Source organism: Bombina bombina, chromosome 7 (assembly GCF_027579735.1).
Source record: "Bombina bombina isolate aBomBom1 chromosome 7, aBomBom1.pri, whole genome shotgun sequence".
Taxonomy (NCBI): Eukaryota; Metazoa; Chordata; class Amphibia; order Anura; family Bombinatoridae; genus Bombina; species Bombina bombina.
In genome coordinates this window covers 240,375,569-240,396,686 of record NC_069505.1, presented here as the reverse complement: position 1 = coordinate 240,396,686, position 21,118 = coordinate 240,375,569, and the positions used below count along the sequence as shown (strand labels likewise).

The 21,118-nt window shown below is 43.7% G+C and overlaps 1 protein-coding gene across 1 annotated transcript in view; it reads right to left on the bottom strand.

Annotated features, from left to right (window-relative positions):
- Positions 1 to 21,118, bottom strand: part of RBSN (rabenosyn, RAB effector) — a 190,977-nt gene that overhangs the window by 89,275 nt on the left and 80,584 nt on the right. The window contains exons 5-9 of the mRNA XM_053689352.1: positions 20,641 to 20,686; positions 20,404 to 20,565; positions 6,717 to 6,961; positions 6,410 to 6,480; positions 5,839 to 5,925 (exon numbers count right to left, since the gene is read on the bottom strand). Coding sequence (XP_053545327.1) covers positions 5,839 to 5,925; positions 6,410 to 6,480; positions 6,717 to 6,961; positions 20,404 to 20,565; positions 20,641 to 20,686 — 611 coding nt within the window. The remainder of the gene's footprint in view (positions 1 to 5,838; positions 5,926 to 6,409; positions 6,481 to 6,716; positions 6,962 to 20,403; positions 20,566 to 20,640; positions 20,687 to 21,118) is intronic.

Genomic DNA, 21,118 nt, shown 5'->3' with positions numbered 1-21,118 from the left:
GTAACTGGGTATAATAACAATCTGTACTGATCACTTATACATTGTGTCACTGGGTATAATAACCCTCTGTACTGATCACTTATACATTGTGTCACTGGGTATAATAACCCTCTGTACTGATCACTTATACATCATATCACTAGGTATAATAACCCTCTGTACTGATCACTTATACATCATATCACTGGGTATAATAACCGTCTGTACTGATCACTTATACATCATATCACTGGGTATAATAACCCTCTGTACTGATCACTTATACATAATATCACTAGGTATAATAACCCTCTGTACTGATCACTTATACATCATATCACTGGGTATAATAACCCTCTGTACTGATCACTTACACATCATATTACTGGGTATAATAACCCTCTGTACTGATCACTGATACATCATATCACTGGGTATAATAACGCTCTGTACTGATCACTTATACATTGTGTCACTGGGTATAATAACACTCTGTACTGATCACTTATACATCATATCACTGGGTATAATAACGCTCTGTACTGATCACTTATACATTGTGTCACTGGGTATAATAACCCTCTGTACTGACATGCATCTCATCTGAGGTCTGTTTAGGTAACTGGACTGCTGGTGACATGCATCTCATCTGAGGTCTGTTTAGGTAACTGGGCTGCTAGTGACATGCATCTCAACTGAGGTCTGTTTAGGTAACTGGACTGCTGGTGACATGCATCTCATCTGAGGTCTGTTTAGGTAACTGGGCTGCTAGTGACATGCATCTCATCTGAGGTCTGTTTAGGTAACTGGACTGCTGGTGACAAGCATCTCATCTGAGGTCTGTTTAGTCAGGTAACTGGACTGCTAGTGACATGCATCTCATCTGAGGTCTGTTTAGGTAACTGGGCTGCTGGTGACATGAGTCTAATCTGAGGTCTGTTTAGGTAACTGGACTGCTAGTGATATGCATCTCATCTGAGGTCTGTTTAGGTAACTTGACTGCTGGTGACATGCATCTCATCTGAGGTCTGTTTAGGTAACTGGGCTGCTAGTGACATGCATCTCATCTGAGGTCTGTTTAGGTAACTGGGCTGCTAGTGACATGCATCTCATCTGAGGTCTGTTTAGGTAACTGGACTGCTGGTGACATGCATATCATCTGAGGTCTGTTTAGTCAGGTAACTGGACTGCTAGTGACATGCATCTCATCTGAGGTCTGTTTAGGTAACTGGGCTGCTGGTGACATGAGTCTAATCTGAGGTCTGTTTAGGTAACTGGACTGCTAGTGACATGCATCTCATCTGAGGTCTGTTTAGGTAACTGGACTGCTAGTGACATGCATCTCATCTGAGGTCTGTTTAGATAACTGGGCAGCTAGTGACATGCATCTCATCTGAGGTCTGTTTAGGTAACTGGACTGCTGGTGACATGCATCTCATCTGAGGTCTGTTTAGTCAGGTAACTGGACTGCTAGTGACATGCATCTCATCTGAGGTCTGTTTAGGTAACTTGACTGCTGGTGACATGCATCTCATCTGAGGTCTGTTTAGGCAACTGGACTGCTAGTGACATGCATCTCATCTGAGGTCTGTTTAGGTAACTGGACTGCTAGTGACATGCATCTCATCTGAGGTCTGTTTAGATAACTGGGCAGCTAGTGACATGCATCTCATCTGAGGTCTGTTTAGGTAACTGGACTGCTAGTGACATGCATCTCATTTGAGGTCTGTTTAGGTAACTGGGCAGCTAGTGACATGCATCTCATCTGAGGTCTGTTTAGGTAACTGTACTGCTGGTGACATGCATCTCATCTGAGGTCTGTTTAGTCAGGTAACTGGACTGCTGGTGACATGCATCTCATCTGAGGTCTGTTTAAGTAACTAGACTGCTGGTGACATGCATCTCATCTGAGGTCTGTTTAGTCAGGTAACTGGACTGCTAGTGACATGCATCTCATCTGAGGTCTGTTTAGGTAACTGGGCTGCTAGTGACATGCATCTCATCTGAGGTCTGTTTAGGTAACTGGACTGCTGGTGACATACATCTCATCTGAGGTCTGTTTAGGTAACTGGGCTGCTGGTGACATGCATCTCATCTGAGGTCTATTTAGTCAGGTAACTGGACTGCTGGTGACATACATCTCATCTGAGGTCTGTTTAGGTAACTGGGCTGTTAGTGACATTAATTTCATCTGAGGTGTGTTTAGGTAACTGGGCTGCTAGTGACATGTATCTCATCTGAGGTCTGTTTAGGTAACTGGACTGCTAGTGACATGCATCTCATCTGAGGTCTGTTTAGGTAACTGGACTGCTGGTGACATACATCTCATCTGAGGTCTGTTTAGGTAACTGGGCTGCTGGTGACATGCATCTCATCTGAGGTCTATTTAGTCAGGTAACTGGACTGCTAGTGGCATGCATCTCATCTGAGGTCTGTTTAGGTAACTAGGCTGCTGGTGACATGCATCTCATCTGAGGTCTGTTTAGTCAGGTAACTGGATTGCTGGTTACATCCATCTCATCTGAGTTCCGTTTAGGTAACTGGGCTACTGGTGACATGCATCTTATCTGAGGTCCGTTTAGGTAACTGGACTGCTAGTGACATGCATCTCATCTGAGGTCTGTTTAGGTAACTGGACTGCTAGTGACATGCATCTCATCTGAGGTCTGTTTAGGTAACTGGGCTGCTTGTGACATGCAACTCATCTGAGGTCTGTTTAAATAACTGGGCTGCTAGTGACATGCATCTCATCTGAGGTCTGTTTAGTCAGGTAACTGGACTGCTGGTTACATGCATCTCATCTGAGGTCTGTTTAGGTAACTGGGCTGCTGGTGACATGCATCTCATTTGAGGTCTGTTTAGGTAACTGGGCTGCTGGTGACATGCATCTCATTTGAGGTCTGTTTAGGTAACTGGGCTGCTGGTGACATGCAACTCATCTGAGGTCTGTTTAGGTAACTGGACTGCTGGTGACATTCATCTCATCTGAAGTCTGTTTAGTCAGGTAACTGGACTGCTGTTTACATGCATCTCATTTGAGGTCTGTTTAGGTAACTGGGCTGCTGGTGACATGCATCTCATCTGAGGTCTGTTTAGGTAACTGGGCTGCTGGTGACATGAATCTCATTTGAGGTCTGTTTAGGTAACTGGGCTGCTGGTGACATGCAACTCATCTGAGGTCTGTTTAGGTAACTGGGCTGCTGGTGACATGCATCTCATCTGAAGTCTGTTTAGTCAGGTAACTGGACTGCTGGTGACATGCATCTCATCTGAGGTCTGTTTACGTAACTTGACTGCTGGTGACATGCATCTCATCTGAGGTCTGTTTAGGTAACTGGGCTGCTAGTGACATGCATCTCATCTGAGGTCTGTTTAGGTAACTGGGCTGCTGGTGACATGCATCTCATCTGAGGTCTGTTTAGGTAACTGGGCTGCTGGTGACATGCATCTCATTTGAGGTCTGTTTAGGTAACTGGGCTGCTGGTGACATGCATCTCATCTGAGGTCTGTTTAGGTAACTGGGCTGCTGGTGACATGCATCTCATCTGAAGTCTGTTTAGTCAGGTAACTGGACTGCTGGTTACATGCATCTCATCTGAGGTCTGTTTACGTAACTTGACTGCTGGTGACATGCACCTCATCTGAGGTCTGTTTAGGCAACTGGACTGCTAGTGACATGCATCTCATCTGAGGTCTGTTTAGGTAACTGGACTGCTGGTGACATACATCTCATCTGAGGTCTGTTTAGGTAACTGGGCTGTTAGTGACATTAATTTCATCTGAGTTGTGTTTAAGTAACTGGGCTGCTAGTGACATGTATCTCATCTGAGGTCTGTTTAGGTAACTGGACTGCTAGTGACATGCATCTCATCTGAGGTCTGTTTAGGTAACTGGGCTGCTGGTGACATGCATCTCATCTGAGGTCTGTTTAGGTAACTGGGCTGCTGGTGACGTGCATCTCATCTGAGGTCTATTTAGTCAGGTAACTGGACTGCTAGTGGCATGCATCTCATCTGAGGTCTGTTTAGGTAACTAGGCTGCTGGTGACATGCATCTCATCTGAGGTCTGTTTAGGTAACTGGGCTGCTAGTGACATGCATCTCATCTGAGGTCTGTTTAGTCAGGTAACTGGACTGCTGGTTACATGCATCTCATCTGAGGTCTGTTTAGTCAGGTAACTGGGCTGCTGGTTACAATGGGATTGCTAGCAACATGCATCTGATCTGATTTCCTCAGGGAATGTAACTGGCATTGATGGAATTGCTAGGGATAGGCATCTGATCTTAGCTTTGTTTAGGAATGTAGCTTGCATTGATGGAATTGCCAGGGACAGGAATTTGATCTGAGATATGTTTGGGAATGTAGCTGGCATTGATAAAAAATTCTAGGGACAGGCATCTGATCTGAGATTTGTATCGGAATTTAGCTGGCATTGATGTGATTGCTAGGGGCAGGCATCTGATCTGAGATTTGTTTGGGAATGTAGCTGGCAATGATGTGATTGCTAGGGATAGGCATCTGATCTGAGCTTTGTTTGGGAATGTAGCTGGTATTGATGGAATTGCTAGGGACAGGCATCTGAACTGAGATTTGTATAGGAATATAGCTTGTATTGATGGAATTGCTAGGGATAGGCATCTGATCTGAGATTTGTATGGGAATGTAGCTGGCATCGATGGGATTGCTAGGGACAGGCATCTGATCTGAGATTTGTATGGGAATGTAGCTGGCATTGATGGGATTGCTAGGGACAGGAATTTGATCTGAGATTTGTATGGGAATGTAGTTGGCATCGATGAGATTGCTAGGGACAGGCATCTGATCTGAGATTATTTTGGGAATGTAGCTGGCATTGATGGGATTGCTAGGGACAGGAATTTGATCTGAGATTTGTATGGGAATGTAGTTGGCATCAATGAGATTGCTAGGGATAGGCACCTGATCTGAGATTTGTTTGGGAATGTAGCTGGCATTGATGGGATTGCTAGGGACAGGAATTTGATCTGAGATTTGTATGGGAATGTAGTTGGCATCGATGAGATTGCTAGGGATAGGCACCTGATCTGAGATTTGTTTGGGAATGTAGCTGGCATTGATGGGATTGCTAGGGGCAGGCATCTGATCTGATATTTGTTTGGGAATGTAGCTGGCATTGATGGGATTGCTAGGAACAGGCATCTGATCTGAGATTTGTTTGGGAATGTAGCTGGCATTGATGGGATTGCTAGGAACAGACATCTGATCTGAGATTTGTTTGGGAATGTAGCTGGTATTGATGAGATTGCTAGGGACAGGAATTTGATCTGAGATTTGTATGGGAATGTAGCTGGCATTGATGGGATTGCTAGGGGCAGGCATCTGATCTGAGATTTGTATGGGAATGTAGCTGGCATTGATGGGATTGCTAGGGGCAGGCATCTGATCTGATATTTGTATGGGAATGTAGCTGGAATTGATGGTATTGCTAGGGGCAGGACTTTGATCTGAGATTTGTATGGGAATGTAGCTGGCATTAATGGAATTGCTAGGGGCAGGCATCTGATCTGATATTTGTATGGGAATGTAGCTGGCATTGATGGGATTGCTAGGGGCAGGCATCTGATCTGAGATTTGTTTGGGAATGTAGCTGGCATTGATGGGATTGCAACAAATGATTACTGGTTTATGTAAGTCTTTATTTACACAAGTAGAGGAAATTGTTGCCTTTTAGGATTTGCTTTATGTGCTTTCAGATAGGTTAGACATCTGATTGTCTGTGCAAGGAAAGTTATAAAACAGAATATACTGTAAATATTCTGATCAGATTCTGGTGCCAGCTGCCACACACAATACTCTTGTGTAAACTCTAAAATGTCTTACCTTAATGCATCAATTAATTCATAGTATTTCTGCACCTCTATCCGCAGGTTATTAGCATCATCCAAATTATAGGTTGTCTCTCCAGCACTAAAAGGAAAAAGAGTATCAAACAGTGACAAGGCATGCAGCAATGTTTCTACTATAATTACCCCTTTCATAGATGCTTAAATACAATGGGTTTGTTTTGTTACAAAGCAAGATTGTCACCTTCCAGATGAAACATTTGGAATTGGTAATTTATTTCTCTTAGCTCAAACACTTCTGGGCGTTGCCATCACTACACGGGGTAAATGAGACTAGTGTTTAAAAACTTGTTTTTGTTATATAGAAACATTATAATTCCAGAGTATCAGAAGAGAAAGGGCATCATAAGTAGCATCTGCCCATGTATGTAAATAAATGTTACTTATATAACACGTAAAAGCTCAATAGCCATAAGTAAAAGGTGTCCCCACTATACAGACTGCTAAGTAGTGTCACGAAGAGCATATTTACATATGGTGTCTGTGTATCACTCAGCTACCCTCCTGTTTAGTGACAATATGTTCTGCACATTACAGCAGGGACTCACTTGATAGATTGCGCCATTCTGATATATTCAGGTGCTTTCTGATCAACCTTCTCCATACAGGCACGCAGCTTCTGTAACACAACAAGTTTTAGAGCATTTCATCTCCCTACAGGTCCCACCTACACGTCCTGAACTAACAAGCATCACTGTTTATGGTGCGAGAAAGTCACCATGTGCTCATGCAAAACAAACACCTGGGCTCTTAAGCTGAAATACCACTCAGACATCAACTCCTACAAACAGCAGCAGACATTTGTTTGAGCGACCCGTACACGGCATTGGTACTGGCGTTCTCCCCAGGATTTACCTGATAAAGCTTGACAATTTCAGGTGTGTGCTGCTTCTCATCCATCTGCATTTCCCGTTTAAGCAGAGTTTCCTTGCAGTGGAGGCAGCAGCGAATCTTGTCATCATCCTTTTCATCCAGCACAGAACTTACGCTGCTCAAGCTGCTGATGCTGCCACGGCGCGAGGTCTGAGTGCTGGTGTTTGGAGATAGGTTGGGACTGTCGTGAGCGGAGAGAGAGTGTTTGCTGGCGCTGGTGAGTTTGTCTACAAGGAGGGAACAAATAGATTTCTGTGTGTTACACATATACTTCAGGTGACAGCTGTAAAGCGAAGATGCAGATTCGCTGTTTATACCACTATCCATGTAACATGTCCCTGCTATTGGAATAATTGTGCCCACATTTATCAAACATTAGAGCCAGATTACTAGTAGAGCTATTAGGGATTTATCCCGGCTGTTTGCGCTGGTATCGCTGCTATTAAGAGTTGAAAGTAAACGTGATTGCTTGAGCACAATCACAATATACCCTAAAGTACAAAATTACTATAGAATATAAATTGTTAATTGTTACCCTAGAATGATTACCAGTGTCCTCAGAGCTCTGGTTAACTGTTTTGCAAAACAAAAAAGTGTAACAAAACACATAAAAATTTTTTACACAATACAGTTACAGTCATAACAATACTATCTAATAAAAAAATATTCCCAAAAAAGTTATAAAGGCTTAACTATATGAGGTTTCAGCTGTTAGGGAAAAAAAAACGCTGCAAAGGGCTTTAACAGAGATACATAAATACACATGTTATCCGGAGCTGGATATTTCAACAAGACAACAACCCAAAACACTGCTCAAAATCTACTCTGGCATTTATGCAGAGGAACAAGTACAATGTTCTGAAATGGCCATCCCAGTCCCCAGACCGGAATATCATTAAAAATCTGTGGGGTGATTTGAAGCGGGCTGTCCATGCTCGGCAACCATCAAACCTAACTGAACTGGAAATGTTTTGCAAGGAGGAATAGTCCAAAATACCTTCATCCAGAATCCAGACACTCATTACAGGCTATAGGAAGCATCTAGAGGCTGTTATTTCTGCTAAAGGAGGATCTACTAAATATTGATGCAATATTTCTGTTGGGGTGCACAAATTTATGCACGTAATTTCGTTTCGATGCATATTGCACATTTTCTGTTAATCCAATAAACCTCATCTCACTACTGAAATATTACTGTGTCCTTCAGTTATTTGATAGATCAAAATGAAATTGCTGATCCAAACACCCAATTATTTATAAATGAAAATAATGGAAATTGTCAGGGGTGCCTAAACTTTTTATATATATATATATATATATATATATATATATATATATATATATATAATATATATATATATATATATATAAATATATACATATACACACACACACACACACATATATACACATATATATAATATATATATATATATATACACACACACACATACATATACAGTGGATATAATAAGTCTACACACCCCCTGTTAAAATATCAGGTTCAAATTCAAAATCATGTTAAATAGGAGTCAGTACACACCTGCCATTATTTAAAAAGAAAATTTATGCTTACCTAATAAATTTGTTTCTTTTTAGACACTATGAGTCCACGGATTTCATCCTTACTTGTGGGATTACGCCTCCTGGTCAGCAGGAGGAGGCAAACAGCACCACAGCAGAGCTGTATATAAAGCTCCTCCCTTCCCTCCCACTCCAGTCATTCGACCGAAGTTAGGAAGAGAAAGGAAAAGCTAAGGTGCAGAGGTGACTGAAGTTTAACCAAAAATAAAAACCTGTCTCATAAAACAGGTCGGGCCGTGGACTCATCGTGTCGTAAAAGAAACAAATTTATCAGGTAAGCATAAATTTTCTTTTCTTTTTAAAGACACGATGAGTCCACGGATTTCATCCTTACTTGTGGGATACAATACCAAAACTATAGTACACGGATGAAACGGGAGGGACAAGACAGGGAACCTAAACGGAACCACTGCTTGAAGAACCTTCCTCCCAAAAAACAGCCTCAGCCAAGACAAAAGTATCAAATTTGTAAATTTAGAAAAAGTGTGAAGAGAGGACCAAGTTGCAGCCTTGCAAATCTGTTCAACAGAAGCATCATTTTTGAATGCCCATGAGGAAGCAATAGCCCTAGTGAAATGAGCCGTAATTCTTTCAGGAGGCTACTGTCCAGCAGTCTCATAAGCAAAACGGATGATACTCTTCAGCCAAAAAGAAAGAGGTAGTTGTAGCTTTCTGACCCCTAGGTTTCCCTGAAAAAACGACAAACAAGGAAGAAGATTGACGAAAATCCTTAGTCGCTTGCAAGTAGAACTTCAAAGCACGGACTACATCTACATTATGTAGCAGGCGTTCCTTCTGAGAAGAAGGATTAGGACACAAGGACGGAACAACAATTTCCTGATTAATGTTCCTGTCTGAAACAACTTTAGGAAGAATGTGGCAAACCTAGCCACTTCTGGACTATAATGTAAGAAAGGTTGTCTATAGGCTGTATTGTGTGCTATGTAGATGTGACAGACCCTTCTGTCAGTACTGAAGGAGTTAACTGTGTTCAGCTTTAAGAAACTATTCTTGAACGACAAGGTTACTAGCCTCAGCTATTGTGTACTGTCATTAAAGTTAGTGATAAACAGTCCATTGTTTAATCACCCTCAGAGAGCATTGTGTTTAAGTTGTTATCTGCCTAAGTAAAGTAATGTGATTCTATTGTGGCCTGTCCAAGGGTGTGGTCCCTCCATCTAATGTACAACATTCTTTCAACCCCCCATCTGGGGGGTCAGACCTGCATAAATACTAGGCATAGCCTTTTAATAAATGTCATTCTGTTTTAAACCTGAAAACTGGCTGGGTTGTGAATTGCTGATTCCCTATGCAGGACATTGTTCATCTGGTGTTAACCCTTGGTATCCTGTTGGTACCGTTACAATTGGTGGCAAGCGACGGAATGAACCTTATCGCCAAGAAGAGCAACTACACAAGCCAGTAACCTCAGGAAGAGGGGGATTACTACAATACTGACTAAGATGGAAGGAGTACCAGGGACCAAAGTGAATGGAGATGGATTATTCTAAGCTAAAGAGACAAACGTTAAAGGAACTGCTAGAAGCCAGGGGAAAGATAGGCAGCAGCAAACCCAAGGCTATATTAATTGCCGAGCTGATGGAGGGAGACAGAGCTCGCAGCGCTACGCCTCCAGCAGCCATGGAGGAGACCCTATACCAGAGGGAAATGAGGACCAGGCTGGAATTTTTACCCCAACCTGTACCACGGGATATGCTATCCGTGGTAATGGCAGATGTGCAAGAGTACGTGATGGCACACAGTCCGCGGAATGCATCCTCCCGAGCAGAATCCATTTTGGACGCACTCAGCAACCCAGTAAGACCCAAAATCCCATACCATGCATTTAAAATGTTTTGTGAGGAGAAGGATGAGATCAATGCGTATTTACAGGATTTTGAGAGACTGTGCGAGTTACATGATTTGGAGCAGTCCGTGTGGGTGCCGGTGCTAGCAGGCAAGCTAGCCGGTAGGGCAGCGGAAGCGTATCGCGCTGTACCCAGGGAGGACAGCAAGGATTACGCTAAAATGAAGAGAGCGATCTTGGAAAGATATGCCATTACCCCAGAGGCATACCGGCGCAAGTTTAGAGGCCGGCGCAAGCCAGAAAGAGATTCACATGCAGAGTGGGCCCACAAGCTGGATCAAGCATCTCAAGGGTGGAAACAGGCCAGCCAAGCTACCACCATGGAAGAATTGCGACAACTGATGCTGTTGGAGCAATTCTTTAACGGCTTGTCCCCAGAAGCCCAAGAATGGGTGAGAGATCGAAAACCCCTCACCTTAACCGAAGCAGCCAGATTAGCAGACCAGCATTTTGATACCAGGAGGCACCATGGACTACAGCCTAACAACCACACAGCGGCACCTTTTCGCCCAGCCCCAGGGAATCCACCACCCCCCTTCACGATACAACGGACGGGGCGAATATACAATGCCACACCTGCAAGCAGTTGGGACATATGGCACGTGAGTGCACCCAAAATCGGAGCAGACAAGCTTGGAACCAGGTCAGACAGAACCTGGCCCCAAGGGCGGCTGCTCACCATTACCAAACGGAGCCAGCCGCTCATGAGGTGTTGAGCACCCAAGCCGAGGAACCCCTGGGAATTCTGCATGAGGTGATGTCGGTCCGGGCCACCGATAACCGGCAACATCACCGCCAGCTGGTGACCGTAGAGGGGAAGGAGGTCCAGGGACTTCGGGATTCGGGAGCTACTTTAACCCTGATAGCTCCCCATTTGGTGCCGGATACAGCACACATTGGCGGATCCGTGGCAGTACGAGGGGCAGGGGGAGCGGTATACCGATTGCCTACTGCTAGAGTGGAGTACAGATCCCCAGTCACCCCAGCAGCTGCCAGTTACCCAGCCCCCGGCGCACCGCTATACCACACGGCCTCCGGCCACGAACTACCCTCAGAGAGCCCGGTTCAATTCGCGGGGCTACTCACAACCTATTCGGTGCTTTGGATGTAAGCAACTAGGGCACAAAATACCAGTGTCCCCTAAACGCAGCGAATCAAGCACAGTCCTGGAGAAGACCCGCCGGCGGAATCCCACATAATCCTCAGCCTGCGGCCCGCTACGTAGAGGCGCCAGAATGCTGGGGCAGCCTACATGAAGCAGACCCTGTGCAAGCTGCCCACCGGAATAACCGGCAACGGGTTAAAGTGAATGGGAAGGAGGTCAGTGGTCTACGGGATACTGGTGCTACCATGACCTTGCTTCAAGAGAACTTGGTGTCTGAGAAACAGCACACTGGAGACACTGTGGCTGTGAGGGTAGCAGGGGGCACTGTGTTCCACCTACCTGTTGCCAGGGTACATTTGGATTTGGGAGTGGGCGCTAGACCTGTGAATGTGGGGGTCAAGAAGGACTTACCTGCTGATGTTCTCCTTGGAAATGACTTGGCCCCCCCTTGTTTCTGCCTATGCTCCCATGGGTCCCGCTGATGTTAACCCTGTGACTACCCAAGCCCAGTCCCTCCGGGAAGAGGTACATTTTAAACCGTGGTGGACTACGCCACTAGGTACCCCCGAGGCCATTGCTCTCTCCAACATCCATGCAGAGACGGTAGCTGAAGCTTTAATAAAAATATTTCCCGGGTAGGGTTCCCCCAGGAGATAATATCGGATAGGGGCACCCAGTTTACCGCAGAGGTGACCCAACAACTAAAGACTGCTCTAACTAATGCGCCTGTACTTGCTGCACCCGATCCCACTAAAAGATTTCTTGTTCACACAGACGCTTCGATGTTTGGAGTGGGGGCAGTGCTGAGCCAAGTTGGAGCAGATGGCGGAGAACACCCCGTAGCTTACTTGAGCCGAAAGTTGTTGCCCCGTGAAGTAAGCTACGCCGCCATCGAAAAAGAATGCCTGGCCGTGGTGTGGGCCCTCCAAAAGTTGCAGCCGTACCTGTATGGACAACCTTTTTCCTTACTCACAGATCACAACCCGTTGGTGTGGCTGAACCGTGTGGCCGGGGACAATGCCAGGCTGCTGCGCTGGAGTTTGGCGCTGCAGCCCTTCGACTTTTCCATCCATTACCGCCCAGGGAAACAAAACGGTAACGCCGACGGGTTGTCCAGACAAACTGAACTTGAAAAGTGATCTGTGAGTACTTCCCCGTACATCCCCAAGCTGATCCGTTGGGATCAGACTGTGTATGCCGGCTTGGTTCTGGGGGAGCATTGTGGCAAACCTAGCCACTTCTGGACTATAATGTAAGAAAGGTTGTCTATAGGCTGTATTGTGTGCTATGTAGATGTGACAGACCCTTCTGTCAGTACTGAAGGAGTTAACTGTGTTCAGCTTTAAGAAACTATTCTTGAACGACAAGGTTACTAGCCTCAGCTATTGTGTACTGTCATTAAAGTTAGTGATAAACAGTCCATTGTTTAATCACCCTCAGAGAGCAGACGCCTAGGTGATAAGAAAAGCCAAATGTGTCTTGTGTTTAAGTTGTTATCTGCTAAGTAAAGTAATGTGATTCTATTGTGGCCTGTCCAAGGGTGTGGTCCCTCCATCTAATGTACAACATTCTTTCAACCCCCCATCTGGGGGGTCAGACCTGCATAAATACTAGGCATATCCTTTTAATAAATGTCATTCTGTTTTAAACCTGAAAACTGGCTGGGTTGTGAATTGCTGATTCCCTATGCAGGACATTGTTCATCTGGTGTTAACCCTTGGTATCCTGTTGGTACCGTTACAAAGAAAACCATGTTTAGTACGTAACACCACCTTATCCGCATGGAAAATAAGGTAAGGAGAATTATATTGTAATTCCGAAAGCTCCGATACTCTTCGAGCAGTAGAAATAGCAACCAGAAATAAAACTTTCCAAGATAATAACTTAATATCTATGGAATGCATAGGTTCAAACGGAACCCCTTGTAGAACTTTAAGAACTAAATTCAAACTCCAAGGAGGAGCAATTGGTCTAAATACAGGCCTGATTCTAGTCAGAGCCTGACAAAAAGATTGTACATTCGGAACATCTGCCAAACGCATATGTAACAGAATAGATAAGGCAGAGATCTGGCCCTTCAAAGAACTTGCAGATAACCCCTTCTCCAATCCTTCTTGGAAAAAAGATAAAATCCTAGGAATCCTGATCCTACTCCATGAGTAGCCCTTAGATTCACACCAATATAGATATTTGCGCCATATATTATGGTAAATCTTCCTAGTAACAGGCTTACGTGCCTAAATTAAAGTATCAATAACCGAATCAGAAAAACCTCGCCTAGATAAAATTAAGCGTTCAATCTCCAAGCAGTCAGTTGCAGAGAAACTAGATTTGGGTTATGGAAGGGACCCTGAATGAGAAGGTTCTTCCTCAATGGAAGTTTCCATGGTGGCTGAGACGACATGTCCACCAGATCGGCATACCAAATCCTGCGAGGCCACGCAGGGGCAATGAGGATCACTGATGCCCTCTCCTGTTTGATTTGAGCAATCACCTGGGGAAGGAGAGCAAACGGAGGGAATACATAAGCTAGACTGAAAGACCAAGGCATCTATCAGCTCGGCCTGGGGATCCCTGGACCCGTATCTCGGAAGTTTGGTATTCTGACGAGATGCCATGAGATCCAACTCCGGCCTGCCCCATCTGAGAATCAGGTTGGAAAATACCTCCAGATGGAGTTCCCACTCCCCCGGATGAAATGTCTGTCTGCTCAGAAAATCTGCTTCCCAGTTTTCTACCCCTGGGATGTGGATCGCTGACAGATGACAAGAGTGAGACTCTGCCCACTGAATTATCTTGGCTACTTCTGACATCGCTAAGGAACTCCTTGTTCCTCCCTGATGATTGATGTAAGCCACCGTTGTTCTGTTGTCCGACTGAAATCTGATGAATTGGGTCGAGGCCAACTGAGGCCAGGCCTGAAGCGCATTGAATATCGCCCCCAACTCTAGAATGTTGATAGGGAGGAGAGATTCTGCTTGACTCCATACTCCCTGACCCCTTAAGGAGCTCCAGACTGCTCCCCATCCTAACAGGATGGCATCCGTTGTCACAATCACCCACGTGGGTCTGCAAAAGCATGTCCCCTGGGATAGATGATCCAGCGACAACCACCATAGAAGAGAGTCCCTTGTCTCCTGATCTAGGGTTATTTGAGGAGACAAGTCTGTATGATCTCCATTCCATTGCCTGAGCATGCTTAGCTGCAGAGGCCTGAGATGAAAACGTGCAAACGGTACAATGTCCATTGCCGCCGCCACCATCAATACGATTACCTCCATGCACTGAGCCACTGGCGGCCGAGAATTGGACTGAAGGGTTCGACATGTATCCAGAATTTTTAACTTCCTGACCTCCATCAGAAAATTTTTCATTGAAATAGAGTCGATTAGGGTTCCCAGAAAGGGTACCCTTGTCTGAGGAATTAAACTCTTTTCCAGATTTACCTTCCACCCGTGAGTTCTCAGGAAGGATAGCACAATATCTGTATGAGATCTTGCTAGTTGATAAGATGACGCCTGGATCAGAATATCGTCTAGATAAGGCGCCACCCGCAATGCCCCGCGTTCTGAAAACCGCCAATAGAGACCCCAGAACCTTTGTGAAAATTCTGGGCGCCATGGCCAGACCGAAAGGGAGAGCTACAAACTGAAAATGTTTGCCAAGAAAGGCAAACCTCAGAGACTTGTGATGATATCTGTGGATAGGAACATGAAGATATGCATCCTTTAGATCCACTGTAGTCATAAATTGACCCTCCTGGATCAATGGAGAATGGTACGAATAGTTTCCATCTTGAAAGATGGAACTCTGAGAAACTTGTTTAGACTCTTGAGGTCTAAAATAGGTCTGAAAGTTCCCTCCTTTTTGGGAACTACAAACAGATTTGAATAAAACCCCTGTCCATGTTCCTGAATTGGAACGGGACAGATTACTCCCATGAAGGAGAGGTCTCTTACACAACGTAAGAACGCCTCTCTTTTTATCTGGTCTACAGATAATCGTGAAAGAAGAAACCTTCCTCTGGGGGAAGAATTTCTGAACTCCAATTTGTATCCCTGAGACACAATTTCTATTGCCCAGGGATCCTTAACGTCTCGTATCCAAGCCTGGATGAAGAAGGAAAGTCTGCCCCCTACGAGATCTGGTCCCGGATTGGGGGCCAACCCTTCATGCTGACTTGGGAGCAGCAGCAGGTTTCTTGGATTGTTTACCCTTGTTCCAAGACTGGTTGGGTCTTCAGGTAGACTTGGCTTGTGAATAGTTTCCTTCCTGTTTAGAGGAAGAAGAGGGGGGGGGATTCCCTTGAAATTTCGAAAGGAACGGAAATTACTTTGTCGCCCTCTCAGTTTAGATTTTTTGTCCTGAGGGAGGAGATGACCCTTGCCTCCCGTGATGTCAGAAATAATTTCCTTCAAGTCAGGACCGAACAGGGTCTTCCCCTTGTAAGGAATAGCCAGAAGCTTAGACTTGGATGACACATCCGCAGACCAAGATTTCAACCATAAGGCTCTGCGTGCTAAGATGGAAAAACCCGAACTGTTAGCCGCCAATCTGTAGGGAAGCATCCGTAATAAACAAATTAGCTAATTTAAGAGCTTTAATCCGATTTTGTATCTCTTCCAAAGAAGTCTCAGTCTTAAGAGACTCTTCCAGAGCATCAAACCAATAAGCAGCTGCACTTGTAACCGTAACAATGCAGGCCGCCGGTTGCAATAGCAACCCCTGATGAACACAGATCTTCTTAAGGAGACCCTCCAACTTCTTATCCATAGGGTCTTTGAAAGCACAACTATCCTCAATAGGAATAGTAGTACGTTTAGCCAAGGTGGAAATAGCTCCCTCCTCCTTAGGGACCGTCTGCCAAGAGTCCCTACTAGTGTCAGCTATAGGGTACATATTCTTAAAAACGGGAGAAGGAGAGAATGGAATACCTGGTCTCTCCCATTCCTTAGCAATAATCTCTGAAGTTCTCTTAGGAACCGGAAAAACAGAATAAGAATTGACTTCTAGGTATCTGTCCAACTTACTCAATTTCTCTGGAGGAACCACTATTGAATCACAGTCGTCCAGAGTTACCAAAACCGCCCTCAATAATAAGTGGAGGTGTTCAAGCTTAAATCCGAATGAAACCACTTCTGAATTTGTCAGCGGAAGAGCACTTCCCGAATCAGAAAGTTCACCTTCGGATAGAACCTCCATACCCTCCACTTCAGACCCCAGGGAGGGTACTTCTGAAATCGCCATCAAGGCATCGGAAGTTGCATTGACCACGTGTTTTTCCTTCCTTTTGAGTTTGCCTTGAAATACAGGAAAGGCAGATAATGCATCGGACAGAGTAGATGACATAACTGCAGCTATGTCCTTTAACGTAATCGAAGCTGAAGCTGCAGAGGCACTTGGCTCCGCTTGAGTGGGCGTTAAGGGCTTTGACGCTTGGGGAGAAAGTTGCGGCATACTCTGAATCTCATCAGCAGAACCCTGAGAAACATCCGCTTCTCTTAATTTCTTATCAAGAAAATTTGCCCTCTAAACTGTAATGCCCTCTCAATGCATGAGGGACAAAAAGGAGGTTCCACATTGGCATCCAAGCATATGGAACATATACTGTTCTGAAAATCTTCCATGATAAAGATAAAGCAAAGCAAAGCAAATCTTGGTCTGAAAAATATAATCTGTTAAATTTTAAAACAGAAAAAATGAAGGTAACAGCCCTAATATAGAAGTTATATGATAAAACCCTCTGAAACAGAGAGTATACTGTGCCTTTACATTTTAAAACTAACAATTTTACTGCACACATAAAAATATTGACAGTTAAACCTAGTTACTGCATAACTAAAAGAAAAAGTGCACCTCTCCGCCTCAACAGCTCTGCTGAGGCGCCTACCTGCCCCCCACAGTACACCAACCACTGCCTGCTAGGCTTCAGAACGCCTGCTTTACTCTACAACCATGCGGTCTTAGTGGAACTGGTTGTTGCAGATTCACACATACGGCGCCTCTTTCCTTGTTTTTTCTAGATTGTCTGACCTTTGGAGGGTGAAGATTGAGTGCGGCCTGGAATTGTACAGAACTGATACACCTTGGAATATATTTGACCATTGCTGGAGTCTGACTCCATCTTCTATTTTGGACTCTGGTATTTAATTGTGTATTGATACTGTTGTGCCATCTAATACCCTGCATATGGTGATCTGCATTAGACATTAATTTTACGGTCGTGTGTACACTCCTATGTGTATATATATATATGTGTGGATACTGATCCAATATTGGCTCTGCCAGATCTTCACTGTGCTGAGATTACATACATTACACACATATATATATATATATATATATATTATATATATATATATATATATATATATATATATATATATATATATGTACATATGGTATTGCATACTTTGTAGGCTGTAGCGCCCCCTATTGGGTGTTCTACCCTTGTTACTAGGGTCCGTAGTTGATACAAGTACCGGTACAAGGAGGATGATATAGGGTGATTATAGAAATGCTTATTTCATAGGAGCTTGGTCTGTTACCGGTACATTCCTTACCCGGTATTTACTATAATAGGCAATATTAAGCCAAAAAAAAAAAAAAAAACACAAAAAATACCGATTATAGGCCGCGCCCCCGCATATAGGCCGCACTGCAACTTTAAAGGTAGAAATCAAGGGAAAAAAGTGCGGCCTATATGCGGAACAATACGGTATATAATATATATATATATATATATATATATATATATATATTTCTCGAATAACTAGAACATATTCTGCTATGTGCAGAACATTGGAATGTGAAATATTCGTATTATCATGTTGGGTTAGCGCACATGAGAATATGAGATCGTGGAGTGGGGTGTTAGTTTATTTTTTTCTCCATTGACTTCTATAGTCGGTATATTAAGACCCATGCCTGAACTAGACGGCAATTACATCATATAGATACAAATATATTGAAATACTACGCGGCATATTCTGTATGTAGAATGGCTTGCAAGAGGCACAAATCAGAATAAATTATAATATAATAATCGAGACAGATGGCTGCACCTGATCAACTGTGAGCTAAAGATAAAAGTACAGTTTTTTCTCATCTAAGATAAAAGACACGGCTGACAGTGATTTTTGGAGCGTTACTAAGGGGAGGGAAGGTCAGTGAAACGTTAACGGGGTTGAGAGTTACCGGAGAAGGGAAAGTAATTGGAGGGAAGGAGAGATCAGTGGAAAGTGACATGGGTTGGAGTTTCAGGAGAAGGAGAGATTTGTAGAGAGTTACTAGGGAAAGATTTTTAGAGTTACTGGGGGTACAATTTGTGGAGAATTATTGGGGGGGGGGGATTTGTGGAGAGTTACTGGGGGAATTTGTACAAAGTTATGGTTGGGAGATTTGTGGAGAGTTAATGAGGGGAATTTGCGGCAAGTTACGGAGAGGGGAATATGTGTAGTTAAAGGGACACTGAACCCAAATTTTTTCTTTCATAATTCAGGTAGAGTATGCAATTTTAGGCAACTTTCTAATGAACTCCTATTATCAAATTTTCATCATACTCTTGGTATCTTTATTGAAATGCAAGAATGTAAGTTTAGATGCCGGCCCATTTTTGTGAACAACCTGGGTTGTTCTTGCCGATTGGTGGATAAATTCATCCACCAATAAAAATCTGCTTTCCAGAGTTCTGAAACAAAAAAAAGCTTAGATGCCTTATTTTTAAATAAAGATACCAAGAGAACAAAGAAACATTGATAATAGGCGTAAATTACAAAGTTGCTTAAAATTGCATGCTCTATCTGAATCACAAAAGAAAACAATTTGGGTACAGTGTCCCTTTAATGGGGCACTTTGTGCCCCATTACATTCCTGTATTGATTATACCAAGGGCCCTGGAGTGAGAGCTGGGGGGGGCACATTCTTCCTCTTCTGCTCTCTCTCTCTTTTTTTCCTTCCTCTTTTTTTTTTTTTTACCCCCTTTGTCCTTCACGTTGAACTAGAAATTTAATTTTTCTGGTACGATTTTGATTCCTAATTTGATCAGTTCCTTTTAAGATCTTCCACCTTATAGAGTCCCATATCTCCTACTTTCATTATACAACAATCCAACACCATCAGAACTTATAATTAAGTAGGACAGTTTCCGTTTCTTTTCCTGATCTCACAAGTACATAGACATAATGTTAGGTATATGCATGTTCTCTTTTCTAATCTAGGTTTTGTTGCCTACTGTTTCTTAAAAGGACATTTTACTAATATGATTTGGGAACTACGATCAGTTAGGGGGTTCTCTGTATTAGCCAAAATATTGGTTATCTCGTATTAAACTTAAAGTTATATTTTGTATGTACTATAGTTGGAAAATAAAATTTAAAAATAAAAAATGTTTCAGAGGGCAGAATAGAAGGACAGAATGAGACAGTATCACTGGTTATATCTGGGGGCACAGAGAGAGAGAGAAGGAAGTGATCTAGGTAACAGAATAAAGAGAACAGTTATAGCAAGATATAGGGAAGTCACTGGTTACCCCAGAGATCACATGGACACAACAGACAGCAGTTCAAGCAGTAACAGCCATATGGAGAGCAGGGATCAGGGGAGTGTTTATACTAAGACGGGAGGTATCAGAGGTATTTACAGGAGCTACAGGGAAAGATAAAATATAAAGGGACAGCAGGATTGAGAGGGATGAGGTTACAGGGGAGGTACAGATAAAGGCCTCTAGTTATCAATGTCTGTCTGACCTGATCCAACAGTCATCAAGTCCGACAGACATCGCTGAATACAGCGAGCAATATGCTCGCTGTATTCAGCATTGCACCAGCAGCTCACAAGAGCTGCTGGTGCAACGCCGCCCCCTGCAGACTCGCGGCCAATCGGCCACCAGCAAGGGGGTGTCAATCAACCCGATCGTACTCGATCGGGCTGATTTCCGGCGATGTCCGTCCGCCTGCTCAGAGCAGGCGGACAGGTTATAGAGCAGCGGTCTTTGTGACCGCTGCTTCATAACTGCTGTTTCTGGAGAGCCTGCTGGTTCGCCAGAAACATATGCCCCAGTGTGAGAGGATGCAAAGAGACAAAATGTTAATGGTTAAAGGGTTATTTCTCACAGGCAAGTGGGAGTGTGATGAGCTCGGTGCACGGCTTGCACATAATGGAGCCGCAGAGCCGACAATGGTGGCGTCTGTTACGAATACTGAACTTATTCCCGCAGTCTGGACAGAAGGGCACATCCTGGTCATTCACCCATGAAACCAACGACTTCTCTAAAGCTGAAAGAGAGGCACACAGTCAAATGCACTGTACAGCAAGCTAAGCAATTAGAGGAACATAATAAAAGGACATACCTCTTATCTTTGCAGCATCCATATTACCTCGATCAAACGATGTTAGCTGAAAACAGACAAACACATTTAGTTTCCATAATCTGTCAAATGTGTTAAAGAAATATTGCTTGATAATGATCATATGTCTGTCTCTTGCACAGTAATGCCAGCATCTGGGTTTAGCTATAAATGCACTTAACTGTGATTAAAGGTGTCATTAAAGGGACAGTCTATACCAGAATTGTTATTGTTTAAAAAAATACATATTCCCTTTATAACCCATTTCACAGTTTTGCATAACCAACACAGCTATATTAATATACTTTTTACCTATGTGATTACCTTTTATCTAAGCCTCTGCAGACTGCCCCATATCTCAGTTATATTAATATACTTTTTACCTCTGATTACCTTGTATCTAAGCCTCTGGAGACTGCCCCTTATCTCAGTTATATTAATATAATTTTTACCTCTGTGATTACCCTGTATCTAAGCCTCT